The 18,712-nt window shown below is 46.6% G+C and overlaps 1 protein-coding gene across 3 annotated transcripts in view; it reads right to left on the bottom strand.

Moving 5' to 3' along the window:
• Positions 1–12,605, bottom strand: part of zyx (zyxin) — a 21,111-nt gene extending 8,506 nt beyond the window's left edge. Inside the window, exons 1-6 of one of the 3 annotated variants that reach the window (XM_062539193.1) lie at positions 12,418–12,605; positions 3,920–4,142; positions 2,114–2,373; positions 1,498–1,593; positions 686–1,369; positions 179–311 (exon numbers count right to left, since the gene is read on the bottom strand). In XM_062539193.1, the coding sequence (XP_062395177.1) occupies positions 179–311; positions 686–1,369; positions 1,498–1,593; positions 2,114–2,373; positions 3,920–4,127 (1,381 nt within the window). In that variant the 5' untranslated portion in view covers positions 4,128–4,142; positions 12,418–12,605. Of the gene's footprint in view, positions 1–178; positions 312–685; positions 1,370–1,497; positions 1,594–2,113; positions 2,374–3,919; positions 4,143–11,650; positions 11,963–12,417 lie in introns of those variants that run through there. The other 2 variants (XM_062539195.1, XM_062539194.1) reach the window with 2 other exon arrangements.
• Between the last annotated feature and the right edge of the window lie 6,107 nt (positions 12,606–18,712).

Below are 18,712 nucleotides of genomic sequence, written 5' to 3'. Positions count from 1 at the left end.
GCAAATGCGATAATGTACCATTTTCTACATGTGTGTGGGGCTGGTGGATGTACAGGCTTGTGGACATGCAGTCTATGTATGTTCTTTTGGAGCCTATGTATGGTGACACTGTGTGTGCGTGTGTGTGCGTGTGTGTGTGTGTGTGTGTGTGTGTGTGTGTGTGTGTGTGTGTGCATACCTGTGGGTGGTGAAGTGATCACAGGAGCATGTGTGTCCATGTCTTTGATGAAGTCATGGGTCAGTCTCTCCAGCTCCTCCACCTCACGCATGGTCAGAGGAACTCCGCCGATTCCTGGGCCTGAGCCAGACGACTACAGAAAACAACGGGGACATGAGCAAACAAAACCCTGAAAAACTGAATACAACCACTAACCCACCTACAACCATCTCCATCAACTACCTTGTGGGGTGAACTTCATGAATCAGACATGCCCTTGTTTTTGTTTTCATTGTATAACACTGAAATCTGATAGTTAGTGGCCATCGCTGAGAACAGTTTTCCCATTTAGTACCACTTTAAATGGTAAAAGCAAATGGCCGTCATAAGTGTATGGCCGACTTTTTACAAGAGTTGTTGTAAAGTTATAATGCATTGACTAGCTTCACCGTGAAAGCAGTTTAGTATGTAATTTTCCTTTAACAACTTTGGAGGCACCTTACATTAGAGTACTTCAGTAGTATGTACCTTTGGCGCAGCAGGAGTCCTTGCTGGTTGGCAATTGGATGAGGAAAGCGATGGCATGGGCTTGGGTTGGGGTGCAGGAGCAGTGGGCTGGCTCAGATTCTCCTGGCTGCCAATAGGAGAAGGTTTGGAGTGATTGACAGCCGGGGCAGACGGCACGTTTGCAGGGGGAGGAGGGGCCATGGCAGGAGGGGGAGGGTACGAGCTCGAGTTGACAGGTTTGGGGGCATTAAAGGCAGCTGGGGAAGGGCTGGACCCCCATGATCCAGCAGAGGCGTTGTTCACTTTTGGGGTGAAAGACGCCGACTGGGAGGCAGGGAAAGAGGACTTGGGTGCGGTTGCTGGTGGCGGAGACTTAACAAATGGCTGCGCAGGAGAGGGAGCTTTGGCCATTGGCTGAGCTGGAGCCGGAGATTTGGCCAATGGCTGAACAGGAGATGGAGATTTGGCCAATGGCTGAACAGGGGATGGAGATTTGACCAACGGCTGAGCAGGGGAGGGAGCAGACGCCGGGCTCTCTTTGGCCTGCCGCAGCGTGGTCCGGGCGCGGAGCTCCTCGGCCCAGGGGGCGGGAGGGGGCCGGTCCCCGAGCTCAGGAGGCGGGAGGAAGGACAGGGAGGGTTTGGGGGCGGTGGGCGGAGGGGCCATAGGCTTGGGCGCCGGGGCAGAGGAGAACTGACCGGGCAGCTGTGAAACAAACATAGACAACAAGTGTTCAAAGATGCAACAATATAAAGTGTTAAAACAACAACAACAACAACAACAACAACAGCAGCAGCAGGGGTGAAAGTGACTCCTCTTGGGTAACTCTGTACCTTTGGATTGAAGGGACCTCTGGTCTCCATCTCTGAGAGCATGTCAGTCAGAGAGTCCAGCTGTCTGTCAAAGCTCGTCTGTTTCTCCATAAGCCTCTAGAGAGAGAGAGAGTGGGAGAAAGAGAGAGAAGGACGGAGAAAGAGAGAGAGAGAGAGAGAATTAAGTATGCTGGGAAGCATCCCTAGTCATAAAATGAGCTCCCAATTAGTTAAAATTATCAAAGACAACAGACATTTGACTGGTACTGAATTAATAATCATGAAAATGTGAGAAGTGGCAAAAACTGACAAGGCTATCGCTCTGAACCAAGCAGCCAATGTCTTACTTGCAACAGCTATGGCCCACAAGGTTGTGTTGGGCCACAACAACACAACACACATGAGTCAGTATCATAGAAAATACACACATTGTTTGTATTTAAAATAATATATAAATTTTTTTCAGAGTAAAAAAATGGCAGTTCTTCAGCAGAAAGTTGAAACAACAACAGTTCAAAGTTGAACAGATCCCTCCCAATCAATGTAGTGCATTCCTGCATTCCTCTAGTGGGAGTGTCCCCCCCATTGATAACATGATTGTGTGTGTGTGTGTGTGTGTGTGTGTGTGTGTCTTTACCTGGTTGTTGTTGGTGGAATTGGACGCAGGAAGTGGTGGGGGAGGAGGAGGGGGAGGGGGAGGTGGAGGAGGTGAGAGTTCGGAAGGGTCAGAGGTGACTTCTTCTGGGGGTGCTGGGAAGGGCAGGTCCTCCACAGCTGGAGGGGGAGGGTCAGGGAATGCAGGAGGAGGGGCCTCGTAATCGGGGGGTGTGGCTGCACATTCCGGGGGAGGAGCAGGCAGCTCCGCATCATCCATTGGTGGAGGAGGGGGTGGGAAATCTGATAAGGTGGGAGGGGCTAGCGTTAAAGCTGTGACCAACGTAACACGAGCAAACATAACATAAACAAATCAAACGTTCAATCATTCCACCAGCATTTGGCAGGTTGCTCGAATACATGCCGTCATCATGCCTCTGTGAAAATGGATGCCGTCATCCGCTTCCTCACTGTGTGAGCAGGTAGCCAAGAATAAGACAACCTCAATCCCGTTCCATTGTGAAAGAATCCCTGTGTAGAAGTCATGTGTGTGCTTGCGCTGCGTATTTGTGTGTTTCGCCCATCTTCTTTGTTGCGTACATTCTCTGCAGCACCGTGAGAAGACTATGGGTAATCACAGACCCGCCTGCATGACAACACACTCCAAACCGGTACTGTGAGTTGAGTGTGTCGCTGGTGACCATCTGATAAGCAGCTGCGACCTGTTCTGGACAAGTAGCAACTAGCTGCACAATGTCTAGTGGCAAATTCTGTATTACCTGTAGTCAACAGGAAGGTAAATAATATGCTATTTATGTATAAAATGACTAGTTTAGGCCAGAGTTTAATTACAATGTTGTTTAGGAGAAGATGAAGCATCATATTACCCAGACAGGCCATCTTAGTAGGTCAATAAGTTACTGTAATCTTTAGGGAGAAACTAAAGTACAATATTAGTCACCACCACATTTTACAGCTCATGTTGTGGTGCTGCCCTTGCTTGCCTCAAAACTCCAAGTTACACCTTGTGATTTTCACACACCATTTCACAGAGGGGTTACCTCTGGTCAGACACGCACACATATACACACACACATACAGGCTCTCTTCATTGAAAGCAATCCACACACTAGTACCAACACGCACACACGCACACACACACACACACACACACACACACAGAGAGAGAGACCACCCCCAAGGCAACACTAAAAGCCCAGAATTAATCCCACTTCTTGGGATACGCTCACCACAACGATAGATAACCCACAATACATATTCCTCATTTAAAAAAAGAGCCTAATTTACTGCAGGATTAATGAAGGTCAAAACCAGGCCACGTAGTAAGTGCTATTCTGAGGTTGGAGTCGCGCTGCGGCAGAGGAAACCCTGGCCACTCGGCACCACTGAATCTGCGGAGCGGAGCGCGCCCGTGATTTACGGACGCCTCGATATGTGCCTCGGCACATGCAAATCTCCCGCCCATGGCCGAGATTGATCGCCGTGCTTGTCTGGTGACCGTCATCCATCACACACACACACACACCGCTAGTTACGTGCATGTGGGCCCAACGAGCCATCGCCAGTCCTGCACACACACTCAAGGCCTCGGCAGAATTATTGACGAGGTGATCATAAAAGATGGTTTTCGGAGCTACTTCTGAACTCTATGTGGTACTCAGTGGTGCCAAGAGCCTGTGTGTCAAGACTGGAGTAGAGCCTCCATAATTAGTATCATGTGGCCAGTTTTGGAAGAACAGCCAAGCAAACACTGTTAATGAATAGAGGAAATTATGAAATGAGGGGAGGAACTGTTTAAAACATGACGATGAATGTCAAGAGTTCTTACCCTCGCAGAACGACGGTGGGGGTGGTGGCATCTCTCCCACCCGACCAATCACCCCCGTGCTGACCACCGTCGAGGTGGCTTGTCCTTTGGCGCGGGGCGGCGCCACTGAGGCAAACTTCTTTGGTTGGTTGTAGAAGGAGGGCGCGGTCACCTTGAGTGACACGGACGACGTGACCACAAACGGCTTACTGCTGCTGGAGTCAGCCATGTTGATTTCTGCGATCTGGAGAGAGGGTAGGAAAAAGAGTGGATTAATAAAAGAATTTGTGGCCGTCTGGTGCATTTTCACACCACATTTCCCCTGGCCTCGCTGCCTTGCACTATTCCTGGTTCACTGGCTGGGCAAATGACCTCAACAATATTACACAAGGTGCTACAGACACATATTTATGTTTATAAACTACATAATAAATAAATAAATAAAGTATAAATCATCCTGTTCACTGAATACAACAACCTGTGCTTTTCACCGGGCCCCACTGTATGTTGTTTGATGCTGTTGGATGACCATAAAAGGAGTGAAATGTAAAAAGGCAGTGCTTCCTGAAATCGACATGTCAACTGATGTTGAACTGAAGTTACTCATGGACCATAAACACATCCTGTGTTCTTTAGCAACCACCTCTCTTCCTGCGAAGAGAACGCATTCACACTTCACACCTACTGCACCACAACTACCCTACTACTGAGTCATGTTATGACGACAACATGAATAAAGATAATGCCTCGGCGAGTCCGCTGAAAGGCCGCTGTTGGGTGGTTAACTATTACACAATACCCAAGTCCCATTTTGTTAACTCAGGCCGTGGCATACAATAGCTGCTTTATTTGCCAAGGGCAGAGACCAACCCGAGGTGCTACTACCAACCACCCTGATAAAATTATGCAGACATAGCATCACATGGTTTGCAGGACAAGGTGTTTGATGAATCACTAGCCAATAATACCAAAGTGTTAGTATCTGCGGCTTGTTGGCCTATGTGAACTTTTTAGACAACTGAATAAACTGTTCCTGGCATAAGTACTCAAGTGCTGGCTGCGTGGAGGGGCCATTTCAGCAGCAGCACAAATATGTGCTTCTCTTAACATAAATAGGTACTCAATCTTGATCTAGGTTTAACTACAGAGAGAGAAAAGGAGTGAGAGAGTGAGAGAAATAAAGAGAGAGAAAGAGAGAGAGAGAGAGAGAGAGAGAGAGAGAGAGAGAAAGTCACAAAGACATGGAACAACACAGGCCCATAAGCAACCTGGCCAAAAAAGAAGGCAAAGCTAAAGCTAGAGCCGCCTTTTGCAACACAACTGATTCTGCTTTTTTCATTTCCTCACATGGCTGATATCACTAGGCAAACAATGACTGTGATATGAATAATGATTTTTATTGGTGTGCAGGAGGGGAAAGAGGAATTTATGTGTGTCAAGTGAGGATAGGATTCTTCTTGACTGTTTACAGTAAGTTCCTGTGTGTTAACCACATTGTGTATAATCCATAGTGGTTTATGCCAGTTAAAAGAAACAAACCCATATTAATATCATATTAACCGCCCCTGTGTATGAACCTCATCGCTGAAGAAATTGAGCAAAATCAACGTATAAGCCGTGGCCACTAGGATTAGTAGGAAATGACGGTAGACTTTCGTGAGGACCACTGCTGGGAGTCTCCAGATGCTGTGTACCCAAATGAAAACTAAACCCAGCAAAAGCAGAGTGATGTTTACTGCATGGTACACACACACGCTCTCAGAGCATCTATCATTTTGAACAGTATGTTTATATCATATAATGGTGGTAGTAGTGTGAGGACGCTAGCTGGAGAGCCACCCCAGAGTGACCACGGCAGTGGCCTGTGTGAAGCGCCACTATCACCCCCCCCACACACACACACACACACACACCCACCCCCGGTCTCGGGGGAGGCCTCCTGGGTCGGCGCTGGGGTTCCAGCTCACAGCAGTTAAGCTAAGTTCTTGTGGCAGCTTCATATGATACGGGCCCGGCCCGGGGAGGGCTTCCTGCTCCAGCCGGCAGGACGCTCAAATATTTACCTCACACGTGTTTGCTGTTAGAGATGTTGCCGTTACCTCACCCCCCAAAAAGTCTCCCGTAGCCCCCTCCGCCTCCTCGATTACCTTACACAGTCAGAGCCGACGCTCACACTACGTGCCACATATGGATTCGTGAGCTCAGTATCATTACATGGGCACCATGCTGTCTACACAAGCATACAAAGAGTATATTTTTGGCTCAAAGAACCTCTCTAAAAGATTTGTTTTTGCTTAAAACATTTGAGGTTTTCTGCAAAAAAAACTTCCAAGTAATGTGCATTGTTGACTTCTGCCTCCCATGGATATCAATGTGATGCATGCAGCAGCTAGGGCCTATGGCTGTGATCTATGACAGTGCAAAGCAGGCCATCTGCTGTGCCTGCTGTGGGTATGTATTTCCTGAGGTTGTCAATCCAACTCTGCAGGAGGGAGACAGAACAGCCTTATCACAGACATACACACACACAGACGGGTGCCCTCAAAGAGCGCCATTACAAAGGGTGCCGTCTCCAAAGTCTTCAAGTCGTCAAGTGTCTTCAGAGAGCAGTTCGGCAGCATCAAGGAGTGTCTTTTTCTGGGTCGTGTGTGTGTGTGTGTCTGTGTCTGTGTGTGTGTGTGTTTGTGGGGATGCGGACACGAGGAGCGGACCCTGCTCTGTGCCGTGGGGCCTCACCCATCCTGTGGGCGACCTCAGGAGATAAGGCGCGTGTGGTTGAGTCTCGCTTCCCCTTCCCGCGTGTTTACTCTGGAGCAGGGACACACACACACACACACACGTACGCAGCGGGGTGAGTGGCGGAGCCGCAACCGAGCCGAAGTCCAGTGGAGGGAGAGAGAACATGAGTGCAGCGAGCAGAGTTCAGCGGCTGGGCAAGTGGCGCAGGGCCGAAACCCAAGCGTCGGCTTTGTTGTTGCAGCTCAATCGCCGTGTCATGTCCCATCAGAGTGGATTAGGGCCGGCTATTATGACTGATGCTGGCCGATAAACCTACACTGGGCCCACAGGCAGCCGCAGGCAAGGGGGGGGGGGGCGTAGTTGGTTGGGAAAAACAGACATACAGCACCCTGATTTGCGATTCACTCTTCGGGGTTCATGGCCGTGACTGTGAGCATGGGTTTCGCTCTGAGCTTTTTTTGTTTCAAAGTTGCTGTTAGCTAGCTTGAAACGAGTAGGTTGCTTTGAATGGCTTTGACAGTCCTTGGTTGTTTTTAATTGCCCAGAGGTTACAAAGCATCCCCTCGAGACTGTAGCTATGTATTCTGTGTCTAAATGAGCAACGGGAAATGTGCTAGGGCGATACATTTAGATGTATTTTGATGATGGGAGTTTTCTTTTTCATTTTCTTTTTTTTTTTTTAAATCCCATTTAACGCTTCATTTAACTGCAATTCCAAATTCGTTCATGTCAGGGCAAGACCCTGCGATCAAGTGCAAAGTATTCCAGCAATGCAGATGGAACCAAAATCGGGAGGAACGGTTACGGTGGAAAATTCCGATCTGCGCCACCGCCGCTCCATCCTGCCTGTCGCCAGGGCCTGGGCTGCCTGTGAGTGCAGAGCTGAATCTCCACTTGATTAGAGAATAGCGCTTTTCTCACCGCCCAGAGGGCTAAAATTAGCCCAGGTCTCGTCACTGGAGCCTTGTCGATGGGAAAGGCCTTTGCATTCTTACCCATAAAAATGTCCCTTTCCCTGCGACAGTGGATGTGAAAAACAACCTGACATAGTGGGTTATATAAAGATGGTCTCCCTCTCCCCTGCCTGATGTCCAGGTTTCCGCTTGGTCCTGATAAATAACACCCCTCTCCCCCCTCACACACACACAGAAGGGTGGTCACTGTGTTTTTGCTCACACACACACACACACACACACACACACACACACACACACACACACACACACACACACACACACACACACACACACACACACACACACACACACACACACACACACACACACACACACACACACACACACACTAAAACTTCCCCCACTTTGTACATTTTAGCCAAGCCCTGACTAATGCAGTGGAGCGCCTTGATGAAATATTTACAGAGTGCAGCCAAGGAATCGGACAGGCCCTTATTACACTTTTCACTTTTTTTACACTTCAGAACTTTTCAACTATGATTCAGTCTCGTGGGGACATACCACATAAAACATCACTGACAAATGAAGTTTATAAGTTCAGAGCCTCGGGTCAGCTAATAAGAAATTAATAGACTGACAAACCAAATGTCTAAGGTATGAGAGCACAAGCCATAGCTCTGATAAGAAACTGAGATCGAGCTGAAACTAGTACGGTGGCCCCGAAGGGCCAGTGCCGCATAAGGACTCGTTTACGGTCTCTGAAAAGCCTCTCACAGACCACCTTTAATGCTGGAATTTAGGACTGGATGATTCATGCGTTTGCTGGAGCGTAAATATCTGATAGCACCCATTTGAGGATACCGTCAGCTAGCGCTTCCCTCCTGCTTGCTTGCTCGCTTTCTCTCCATCACACCACGCTGACAGGGTAATCTAAAGCCATCGCATCACAGAGCTGTGATAAAAAAAAATAATAACCCCCCCCCCCGACTGCTTGGCTTTTACAGACATCCAACAGTGTGACAATGGCTCTTACATGCTCCAGTCAGGTAAGGTTTACACAGAGAGATGCTTCCTTCCTGGCTACGGATGACTGGTCCCCACTCAGGTTTGGGGGAAATCAGGGATGAAAATGGGAAAGGGGGAAGAGAGAGAGAGAGAGAGAGAGAGCGAGAGAGAGAGAGAGAAAGGGAGGGAAAGAGCAGAAGTCATTGCTGGATGAGAGCATTCTGGGTAATGTGAAGAGGCGCTGGGTAACAGCAGGGGGCTTGCAGCTGTCGAGCAGGACCATGTACGGATTTCAGGCCTCTGACACAGCCCCGGGCCAGTCACCTGACTCTTGCTGCATGACATCATCGTCGCCAGATCAAAACACAATCAATAGCTTTTCTCCCAGAAGGGGTGTAAGGTTTTTTTTTGCTTTGTTTTCTTGGCCATAGTGTTGGGGCAGCACATTTTTCTAGACACTCGATGACACTAATTAGCTTAACAGACTAGAGCCGCTGCGGCGTGTGCTTTTGGACGGCAGAAACTTTTCCATCTCCGCAGGCCCAGCCGCCGGGCTGTCAGGGTGTCCGTTTCCCTGTTTTGCTTGCCAGTAATGCCGGGGACATGGTGCCGGTGCAAAATTCTCAATCTACATCAGGGCTGAGAGGAACTACGTGGCCAAAGAGAACAATGACGCTATTAGCTTGCTCGAGACCAAATGCATGAATCTCAGCATTGTCAACAAGACAGGTCAGTCTTAAGCAGCTGAATATTTGACAGCTGGAGGAGAAGAAAAGAACATACACAGTGCAGTCAGTTTATTAGGAAACAATGGCCTCTCGTGTCCAAGCTGGACAAAGTCATTGTGTCTCATCATTGGAATGGGCACTGTAGTCTTACTCTTACATGTAGCAATCAGAGATAAAGGAAGTTTGCAAACATGAGAACGGTCACCACAGACTTTACAAAACTTGCAAAGAGAGGTTAGAAACTATTTAAGACTATTTCTTTCGCCACACTCTGTGTGTGAGAGATATTCTGCTGTTGTATACGCAACCACTTTGGGTGGACCTGTGGTCAGGTTGTGGCTTTCTGGCAATTACGCGCCCTCTAACCAGTGCAGGAATCACACATTTGACAGTTTGCTCTTTCCTGTGATGGGGCAGGCTATTCGTCAGAAAGAGGAACTGACTACGTGGGGGCCTTCGTCCTGTGTGACTGACAACAGGGAAACAACAAGCGTAACTAAGGACACAAGATGCTTCCGGGCCACTGTCGACCAGCAGCTGTTCATTATTCAATCATACTAGCAGACACTATTGACCAAACTCAGCAACTTAGTCATGGCATCTGTACTGTGTGTGTGTGTGTGTGTGTGTGTGTGTGTGTGTGAGTAGTTGAGGTCCTCTCCGGCCTTCAATTTTCTTTTGAGTGATTTCCAGTGACATCATCTAGTGGAATGTGTGTGTGTGTGTGTGTGTGTGTGTGTGTGTGTGTGTGAATCCCAACCCAAAATCCCACAGCTTTTCTTTGCCCTGGGTTGCAGTGACATCATAATGATACAGCTGGAACAGAGTTCAAAGTGGCGACTAGATGTAAAAGATCGCCAAAAAGAAAAATGCAGTCTCGAGTGACTCAGCCTTGAGCAACCTTCCTTGAGTACAGTGGCTTATCAGAGGTGAAGCAATCCGGTTGCTAACAAAGCAGGCACTCAGGCCTAAAGGAAATGCCATGTAATTTGGGGCAACCCTGCTATCGGAAAGCAGGACCTTTGTGGGATTACCAGCACACAGGGTCACACGCGGTAGGGGTTGGTCACCATGAAAACGGAGACAGAAGGTCACGCCCACTGTCTGTCTGGAAAGCCACTGGCATGGGGTGTTGCCAGTAAGAATATCTGGGTCCATGTCATTTAGGCGATAACCCCCCCACCCCCTGTTTTTATTCCAAAAAGTAGGTCTGTGTGTACATCGCCTCGCGTCATGTACACAGACAATAGCCGGGCTCTGCTGAAATAACTTACGGCTGTTTGGTGACTGGGGAATTCAGTGAAACGTTTAGCCTAATTCTTTTGCACAGCAGTCAACAGACAGACAAGCAAGAGGCAGAGATAAAAATGCAATTCCGCATGATTCTTCCTTTGTGGGTATATACATATCCCCTAAAAACCTTTCATTTGCAAATGTTCATATTTATCTCATTGGATTACCAAAATCCACAATTTACGCATGCTTTAAAGGCAATTGCCTGTCACCATTAATCAGAAGTCCACCCAAAGGACAACTGATTATTTATTAATTCATTCAGTCATTCATTATTTCCTGACATATTATTGTTAGCAAGTTTAAAACACGCTGCCCACAAATCGGCAATGATCCTAGCTTCCATCTATGTCCATGAAAATTCTGAGTTTGTAGACAATCAATCTTGAGTGTTTTGAGGAACTCCAGTGAGAACTTCGATGCAAGCGTCTTAGCTCACCATATAAGGCTAGCAGGTAAGCAGGCGCAACAAAATCAGTGTGGAAGACGGATTTAGGAGTAGCCTAGGCTGGCCCTTTTAAGTGAGATTAATCGTGGTTGTGTCCAAGGCATCTATCTTAACTAACGTATAGGTTTAAACGGCCTAAGTTTTTAATCCAGTTGAAGACGCCGGTTGCAACCAACCACTTCTTCATACAAGTTGTTTCTGGCATGTAGGCTTTACTCAGTCTCCACCCCTTTGCATGATTTTAGAAGGTCTAGTCTGCTACATGGGAGATGAGCGAAAGCCTTTGTCTGAAGACCAGGTAACATGTTAACAGATTAATGACAGAAACGATGTCCATAAAATATGGCAGTATGAATAGTAGATTCACAGTAGGCTAATGATACGACGGGGAAAAACACACTGCAAGAAGGCACTGCGTTGGTAAATGATGGGCTAATTCATGAACAACATCAGTTACCGTTACAGTAGCCTAACAGTAAGGTTATAGTAATATTTACTTTTGTTATTGCTCGGTTGACATTACATCGACAGCTGTATCCTTCGAGATCACAATCAAAACCGACGACATCATTTTAACAATGCAAGAAAACAACACATCTCCCGCAGTTAGCCACTAACTTACCACAGCTGAAACCAAGCTTGGCAGGTTGTCTTGCCACTTGTCGACCACAGAGGTAACCAGCGATAGACACGCGTAGCCAACACGTTATTAACCAGCTAACTTACTAACATTAGCTAGCTGGCTGGCTAGCCAAGTCAGAATGAATGGCTAATCCCAGCGCCTCCGCCTCAATTAAAGTGCCTACCCTGACATCACCACTCCCTGTTTGAGGTATTTCCTTTCTTGATACAAGAAGCGGTGATCCTTACATTCTTGCCATTGTGTTTTTCAAATATTTTCGGGTGAGCAAGATACCTGGCAATCTATCTGAAGTTTTTCCTAATCAACTGACACACTTCCGGTTGAAACTTCCGCATTTCCTTGTCTGGACTTGGAAGACCAAAGTCTCTGCATGCCTATGAAATGTAACATTAGTGGGGGAAAGTTTGTGGGCTGGCATGGCCAGACAAAAAGGCAGACGAAATAGCTGAATTGAACTATACAGGCTACAGCTCAATAGACCAAACATGGTTTTCAGTGGACAACTGAGGTCATTAGGCTATAACATCAATTTCTTCTCACCTAAAACGTGGAATAGCCTAGGTCAACATCACTAGTTGCCTGAAATAGGCCTTATGAATAGGCAAGGCATAGTCAGCACATTCATTGAGTGGATTTGCTGCAGGCATAGATAGCCCATAAATGACACAAATAATCTGTTCTGAATGTCTTTTCTCCTTTTCTCCTCTTTTAAATCAAATGGGATATGTTTCATAGCCTAAACTTACCTGCCTGTATCTCTCCGGCGAGTACCTTAGATCCAAGCAATTCAAAGACTGTCTTGTGCTCGGCTAACTTTTCTCTCTCTCTCTCTTTCACTTCTTCCGCCCCTTTACAGCTGTTGGACCCTCCCCCTTTGGAGAAAGAATGACCGCATCCCTTCAAACAAGTTCCCTCTCGTTTGACTCTGGCTCAGGACGTGTATATCACTGTGTAAACACCTCCTCTCTCTCTCTCTCTCTCTCTCTCTCTCTCTCTCTCACTCTCTCACTCTCTCTCTCTTTCACTGCTTACAAACTCAGTCAGTCCTTAAGTTTTGTGCTTCTCAACACCCCCTTTCTTCCCCCTTCCCCCTCCTCTCTCTCTTTCTCTTCTTCTTCTCGGCACCTCTCTCTCTCTCTCTCTCTCTCTCGCCCTCTCTGGATTCTTGAAACATTCTTCATTCTATGACATCAACCGTGCCTGCCTTTCCTTGTAAGGTCAGAGTGAGTGAAGGAGAGAGAGACAGAGAGAGAGAGAGAGAAGTAGAGAGAGGTAGGGAGAGAGAGAGAGAGATAATGGAGGTAGAGGCCTGATTAGATACAGACACTGAAACATTTGGCAGGAGAGGGGGAGCAGAAAGGACGCACAGTCCAGCACAAAGAACTTGGCTCAGGAGAGCCGTGCCTCATGCTGGAACAACACAGTTGAAGGCACTGGCTCTGACGGGATTACAGTTTACTTTTGGAGTATGAAAATACCAAGCATGACACACTTTGAATGCTCCAGCAGTTCTCCTTTTTTTCTGCTGAAAGAGCAGTGTTGTTTAAATGAAGCAACCAACCATCAGTAATCCAGACTAGGGTCGTAATGTTTGAGATTGGAACATAATGTTCCCCTTTTTTGCATGGTTCCTCACACAGTCTGACTAATCTCATGAACAAATAAGGATGTGAAGCTACCTAGTCACATAGGGAGAGGATCAAAACGCCCATCCTGTACATCTGTTGTGCGCGCGCGCACACACACACACACACACATGCTGACACATAGACACACACAATGGATCCTCATGAGGCCCAGATTCAGGTGTCTTTTTCCAAAAGCCTCTTTTCACACAAGCTTCCTGGCTGTTTTCAGATCATATGTACCGGTTAAACATTATGAAAGCCAGACCTCTTATACAGTGACAGGATCTGCCGTTGGCCAGGCTACTTATATAAAGCTCATGAACTACAGGTGGAGTCCTGACTTTTCAAGGCTCATTGAAAAATGCCTGTCAAATGCTCTTAAGATAGGCAAAGGCGTGGCAAAGGCTCTGTCAGGAGGTGGTTGATGTACTTCAGGTCACTTTCAGAACAGACTGAATTCATAGCCATCAGGCACTTTTGGAGACAGCCACTGCATGGGTCTTGCAGCCAAAGTGAAGCTGAGGCTAAACAACAGGAGGCTCTCAAGAATCACAGCCAACGGTCACTTGGACGACAGCCAAGACTTCACCAGGAATACGCTCTCTCTCCCTTTCTCTGTCTCTCTCCCTCCCCCCCCCCTCTCTCTCTCTCAAATACTGTAACTGTCAGCAAAACTGAAATACTCCTATTCTGTATTTCATTCAACCTGACTCATAGACTGAAAATGAATGGGTCAATCTTTCCATCCCTCTCCTTTATGCCTCTGCACTGTGAGTCACAGAGGCATAATAGATCTCTGAGTTTTTACTGAATCTTTAGTGAAGTATGGCCTTGCTGCAGACATCATGTATGGCCTTGCTGCAGACATCATGTAGTATACAAGCAGGGAGGTTTGTTTCAAAGCATGCCACTATTCATTCTAAACTATGATAGCATCTTATTGAGGAAAGGTCATGTCTTTTCTAAGAAGTACTACAGTGTACATGCAACAATCTACGGTTAAGAATTATGTTTCAATTTACTGGATGGCACATACAAGCAAATGTTAAGCATTGAGTTACACCACACTTGTATGCTGATTTTGGACCAATGTTCTGAATATGTCCACTAGGGGGAGGTGTCTGATCCTGATTATCTGATTCCCTCCTTGTCAGCAGGGCCGATAAATCGTCAGTCTTCTTCTGTCTTGACAAACACCGGCAAAGGGAATAAGATAGATCTGGGTAGGCCCATACATACTGATACGTGGATGATGGACATGGGCATTTAGACGACAGGACAGGAGGAGTGAGTGATAGGTGGGGGATTGTGGACACAAACAAGGAGGTGATGTGAACAGATAGTGCTGGGGTCCAGACGTGCAGAGTGTGGGGAGAAGATGGACAGACAGGAGAGAGAGAGAGAGAGAGAGAGAGAGAGAGAGAGAGAGAGAGAGAGAGAGAGAGAGATGGAAGTAGGGAAAGTGGATCTGAATTATAGAGGAGAGCTGAGATCCCCAGATGCAATATGGCCTTTTGCCACACACACACACACACACACACACACACACACACACACACACACCTCCTCTGTAAAGCATTAAGAATGGTGGGGATTACGTACTGCAGGCAGGCATGTTGATAGAGTTGGCAGCTGCAATACAGATGATGGTGTATGGTAGAGAAAAGACGCACACACACACACACACTCACTGACACACACAGACACACAGACACACACACACACACACACACACACAAACACACACACACAACCATTTATACTGGTGTACAGACATCCACCTGGTATATAATTTGTATTTGCTTAATGGGCCGTTTGTTATTCAGAAATGATTGGAATGTGTGATGATTTGTGGATTTTAATACACATACAGAGCATACACTGTGCATCTTTGTGATGTTTCATTTTGTGTGGGTTTGTTTGTATTCGTTTGCATACGTGCGCACGCCTTGGTTTGTATTCATGTATGTATGCTTGTGTATATCATGCTCTCATGTGAGAAAGAGTGTGGGTGGATGTGACAGACCTTGCATTTACATCTTTATTGATTCATTCATTAGGCTTTTGTCCAAACCAACATAACTGAGCCAGAAAACAATCCAAGCAACAGTGGGAAGAGACATTAATAAAAAAATAAATGCCAGAATGCTCAGTTTCAATACCACTAGATGCTATATGAACGGCACATAACACCTTAGTGCAGTGCAAGGGAAATATGACATAATTATCAGGTTCCCCAAGTGGCGCCAAATAGCTTATATCGGGAGCATGCCTTCCCATGCAATCAGGCTTCCTCTACTGTAGGGTGGAACAACAGAAATGCCTTTCTGCAAATGCCAGGTTCCTTCCCGGAATGTATAAGAGCAGACCCTGGACTTCCTCTTCGCATTCTGCCTCTTCCCCCTCATCCAAAAGCCAGCAACACCTTCATTAGAACCATTTACTTTCACACAGAAAAATCAATCAGTGTATAACAGCAACAGCGCTATATTTTGTTCATTCAATACTGTTTTCTCTGTTCATTCTGAACTGAAAATGATGTATTCCGTTATGTCTCTCTATAACTAAATCACATTCTGTTGAATTCATGTTTTTATTGTTCTGAAGGAATAAACATGCACCTGAGAGCACCCAAAGTCCAACACACCTGAAACGATGAGCATGTCATCAGTCTGGTGAGTAGAGTATGCAGTTTATTTATTTATTTATTTTGGTGGATGCTTTGATTCATGCTTTTGGCAGCTGTCAGTACAGTACGGGGGTTTTGTCAGTATGCATCTTGCAAACCCATAAGTGCGGTGTTGGCCTGTCTTGTTCAGTTACGTGACAGTCACATCAAAGCAGTAGCAATGGCTGGCTAAGGTCAAGGACAGAGAGCTCTTGTCAATCTTGACTTTGAAACGTTAGCCCCACCCTTACCCTGTTAAGGATTTAATTAATCTGGAGCTAAACGACACACGCTGCCGGTGGATTACTTATTCCAGTCTGACTTTCTCTTCTTTCATATCGAAGGAAGACGCTGTGTCCTTGGTGAACATGTTGTGTGACTGCGTCAGCTTTGGATGTGAAGGAATGTATGGAATCTGTTATAAATTGGGTCGAATAATTTATGTCTTGTAGAATAGTGCAGCACACAAGCAGGCCATTATGTGAGTGATGCAAAGAACAATGGGGTGAGCTATGAAAAAGGAGAATGACATCTCTCTCTCTCTCTCTCTCACACACACACACACACACAAACACAACACAACACAACACACACACACACACACACACAACAGAACACACACACACACACACACACACACACACACACACACACACGCACACACACACACACGCACAAACACACACACGCACAAACACACACACACACACACACACACACACACACACACACACACACACACACACACACACACACACACACACACACACACACAGGAACATACGAACATACTCTGTATAATGGCAGGGGTATGTATCAGGTATTCACATCACAACCTTCAGCATGTCATCATTCATCACTGCGGTCTGTGGCCATGCCTTTCTTTCAATCTGAGAATCTGTCCTTGTGAGAGTCTCCTAAGTCTCAGTAAGAGGATGAAAATAGGACTAATATTCACACAGATCTGACACACTAGACAGGCTAAAGACCTGGTTTCCTTTTTGCCGACTGTCCTATTATATTGTCACAGAGACTGCATAATATCAATTTTTGCGTACGAATTAGACCGAGGTGAAAATTAGTGGTCACTGAGAGAGACACAAAGACGAACGCTCCCAATTAGCAGGATGAAGCCGGATGAGAGCAGGGCAGTAACTGGGATGAAAGGGCCACCACTACACTAATGCTAGTATTATATAAAGCCCCTGTACAGTATGGACTTGATACGTCTCAAATGGATATTCGTGGGGTACAGCACAAGCCAATATAAGCATAATTGGATAAGCAAATCCGAATACAAACACTCACAATGTAATGCAAATGCACATGCAATCACACATGCACACACACCTGCACAAAAGGACACACACATGCAGTCTTATCTCAACCCACTGACCAGGAGCCAATAGTCTATTTATAGTAACAGATGCACTCCAGAAACGCAGTGATGTCAGTGTGTACATTTACCATGACCGCTGCCCCTCCCTCTCCTCTGCTGCTTAAAATGCTGCCACCCTTCCACCCCTCCCCCTTCTCTCTCTCTCTCGCTCTCTCTCTCTCTCTCTCTCATTTCTCACCGTCTATCCCCCCACCACACACACACACACACACACACACACACACAATCTTCCTCCATCGCTCTCTGGAATACTAATATTGCCCAACCCAGATTCGCCCCTCACGTTCAACATGTCTGAGAGCATCCCCAGTCCTCTCCTCCTACACACACGCACACACACGCACACACACACACACACACACACACACACACACACACACACACACACACACACACACTCACACACACACACATGCTGCGTCCCCCTCCCTCCCCTCTTTGTCTACCTCTCCCAGCTGCTCCTCCTCTCTATCTCTCCATCCATCTGTCTCCTGTTTCTCACTTTTTTAGCCTGATGTGAACTCAAGGGGGAAAAAAAGACTGACCCATCCTTCCCATCTCTCTCTCTCTCTCTCTTTCTCTCTCTCTCTCTCTCTCTCTCTCTCTGTCTTTCTCCTCAATCCATTCCATGCTCCTTCAGTCTGTGTTGCTTAAAAGGGAAACATATAGAAGCATGCATGCATATATAATAGAGAGAGAAAGAGAGAGGGGTGGAGAGGAAAGAAGAAGACAAAAATATAAAAGCGATAGAGATGTTAAACACTACAAGTATAAACTAATTAAACAGGTTTGCAGGTCACAATTGCTCATAGGCTGAAGAGGAGATTTGCCTAAGACTGTCTGCCTCTCTCTCTTTCTCTTTCTCTCTCTCTGTGTCTGTGTGTGAGCTACAAGTAAGGACAAGTTAGGGAAAAATGTACCAGAGCGGCAGACAAAATGACAACTGAGAGTTATGCAGAAATATGCTATGGGTAATCTCGTGATTTTTCAGAACCGTGGAAGTTTATGTGTGCTTATCTTGCAATATGGGTATCTGAAGGGAGCGGGAGACCGGAAGGAGGCAAAAGAAAGTGTGTGTGTGTGTGAGAGAGAGAGGGAGTGAGAGATGAGCAATGAGCAGAGGAAACAGCTGTGCTGCATTGTGAAGCCAAAAGCCCACAGAAGAGGGAGACAGAGAGAATCTCCTACTCAAATCAGCACAGCAGTGCAGTCCTCTCAGCAGCAATGAAAACAATAGAAACCCAATACTCAACCATTAACGCACTTACACACACACACACACACACACACACACACACACACACACACACACACACACACACACACTCACACATACACACACACAC

This window comes from Sardina pilchardus, chromosome 6 (assembly GCF_963854185.1).
Source record: "Sardina pilchardus chromosome 6, fSarPil1.1, whole genome shotgun sequence".
Lineage (NCBI taxonomy): Eukaryota > Metazoa > Chordata > Actinopteri > Clupeiformes > Clupeidae > Sardina > Sardina pilchardus.
Note: the sequence above shows the minus strand (reverse complement) of the source record. Positions and strands in the feature narration are given on the sequence as shown.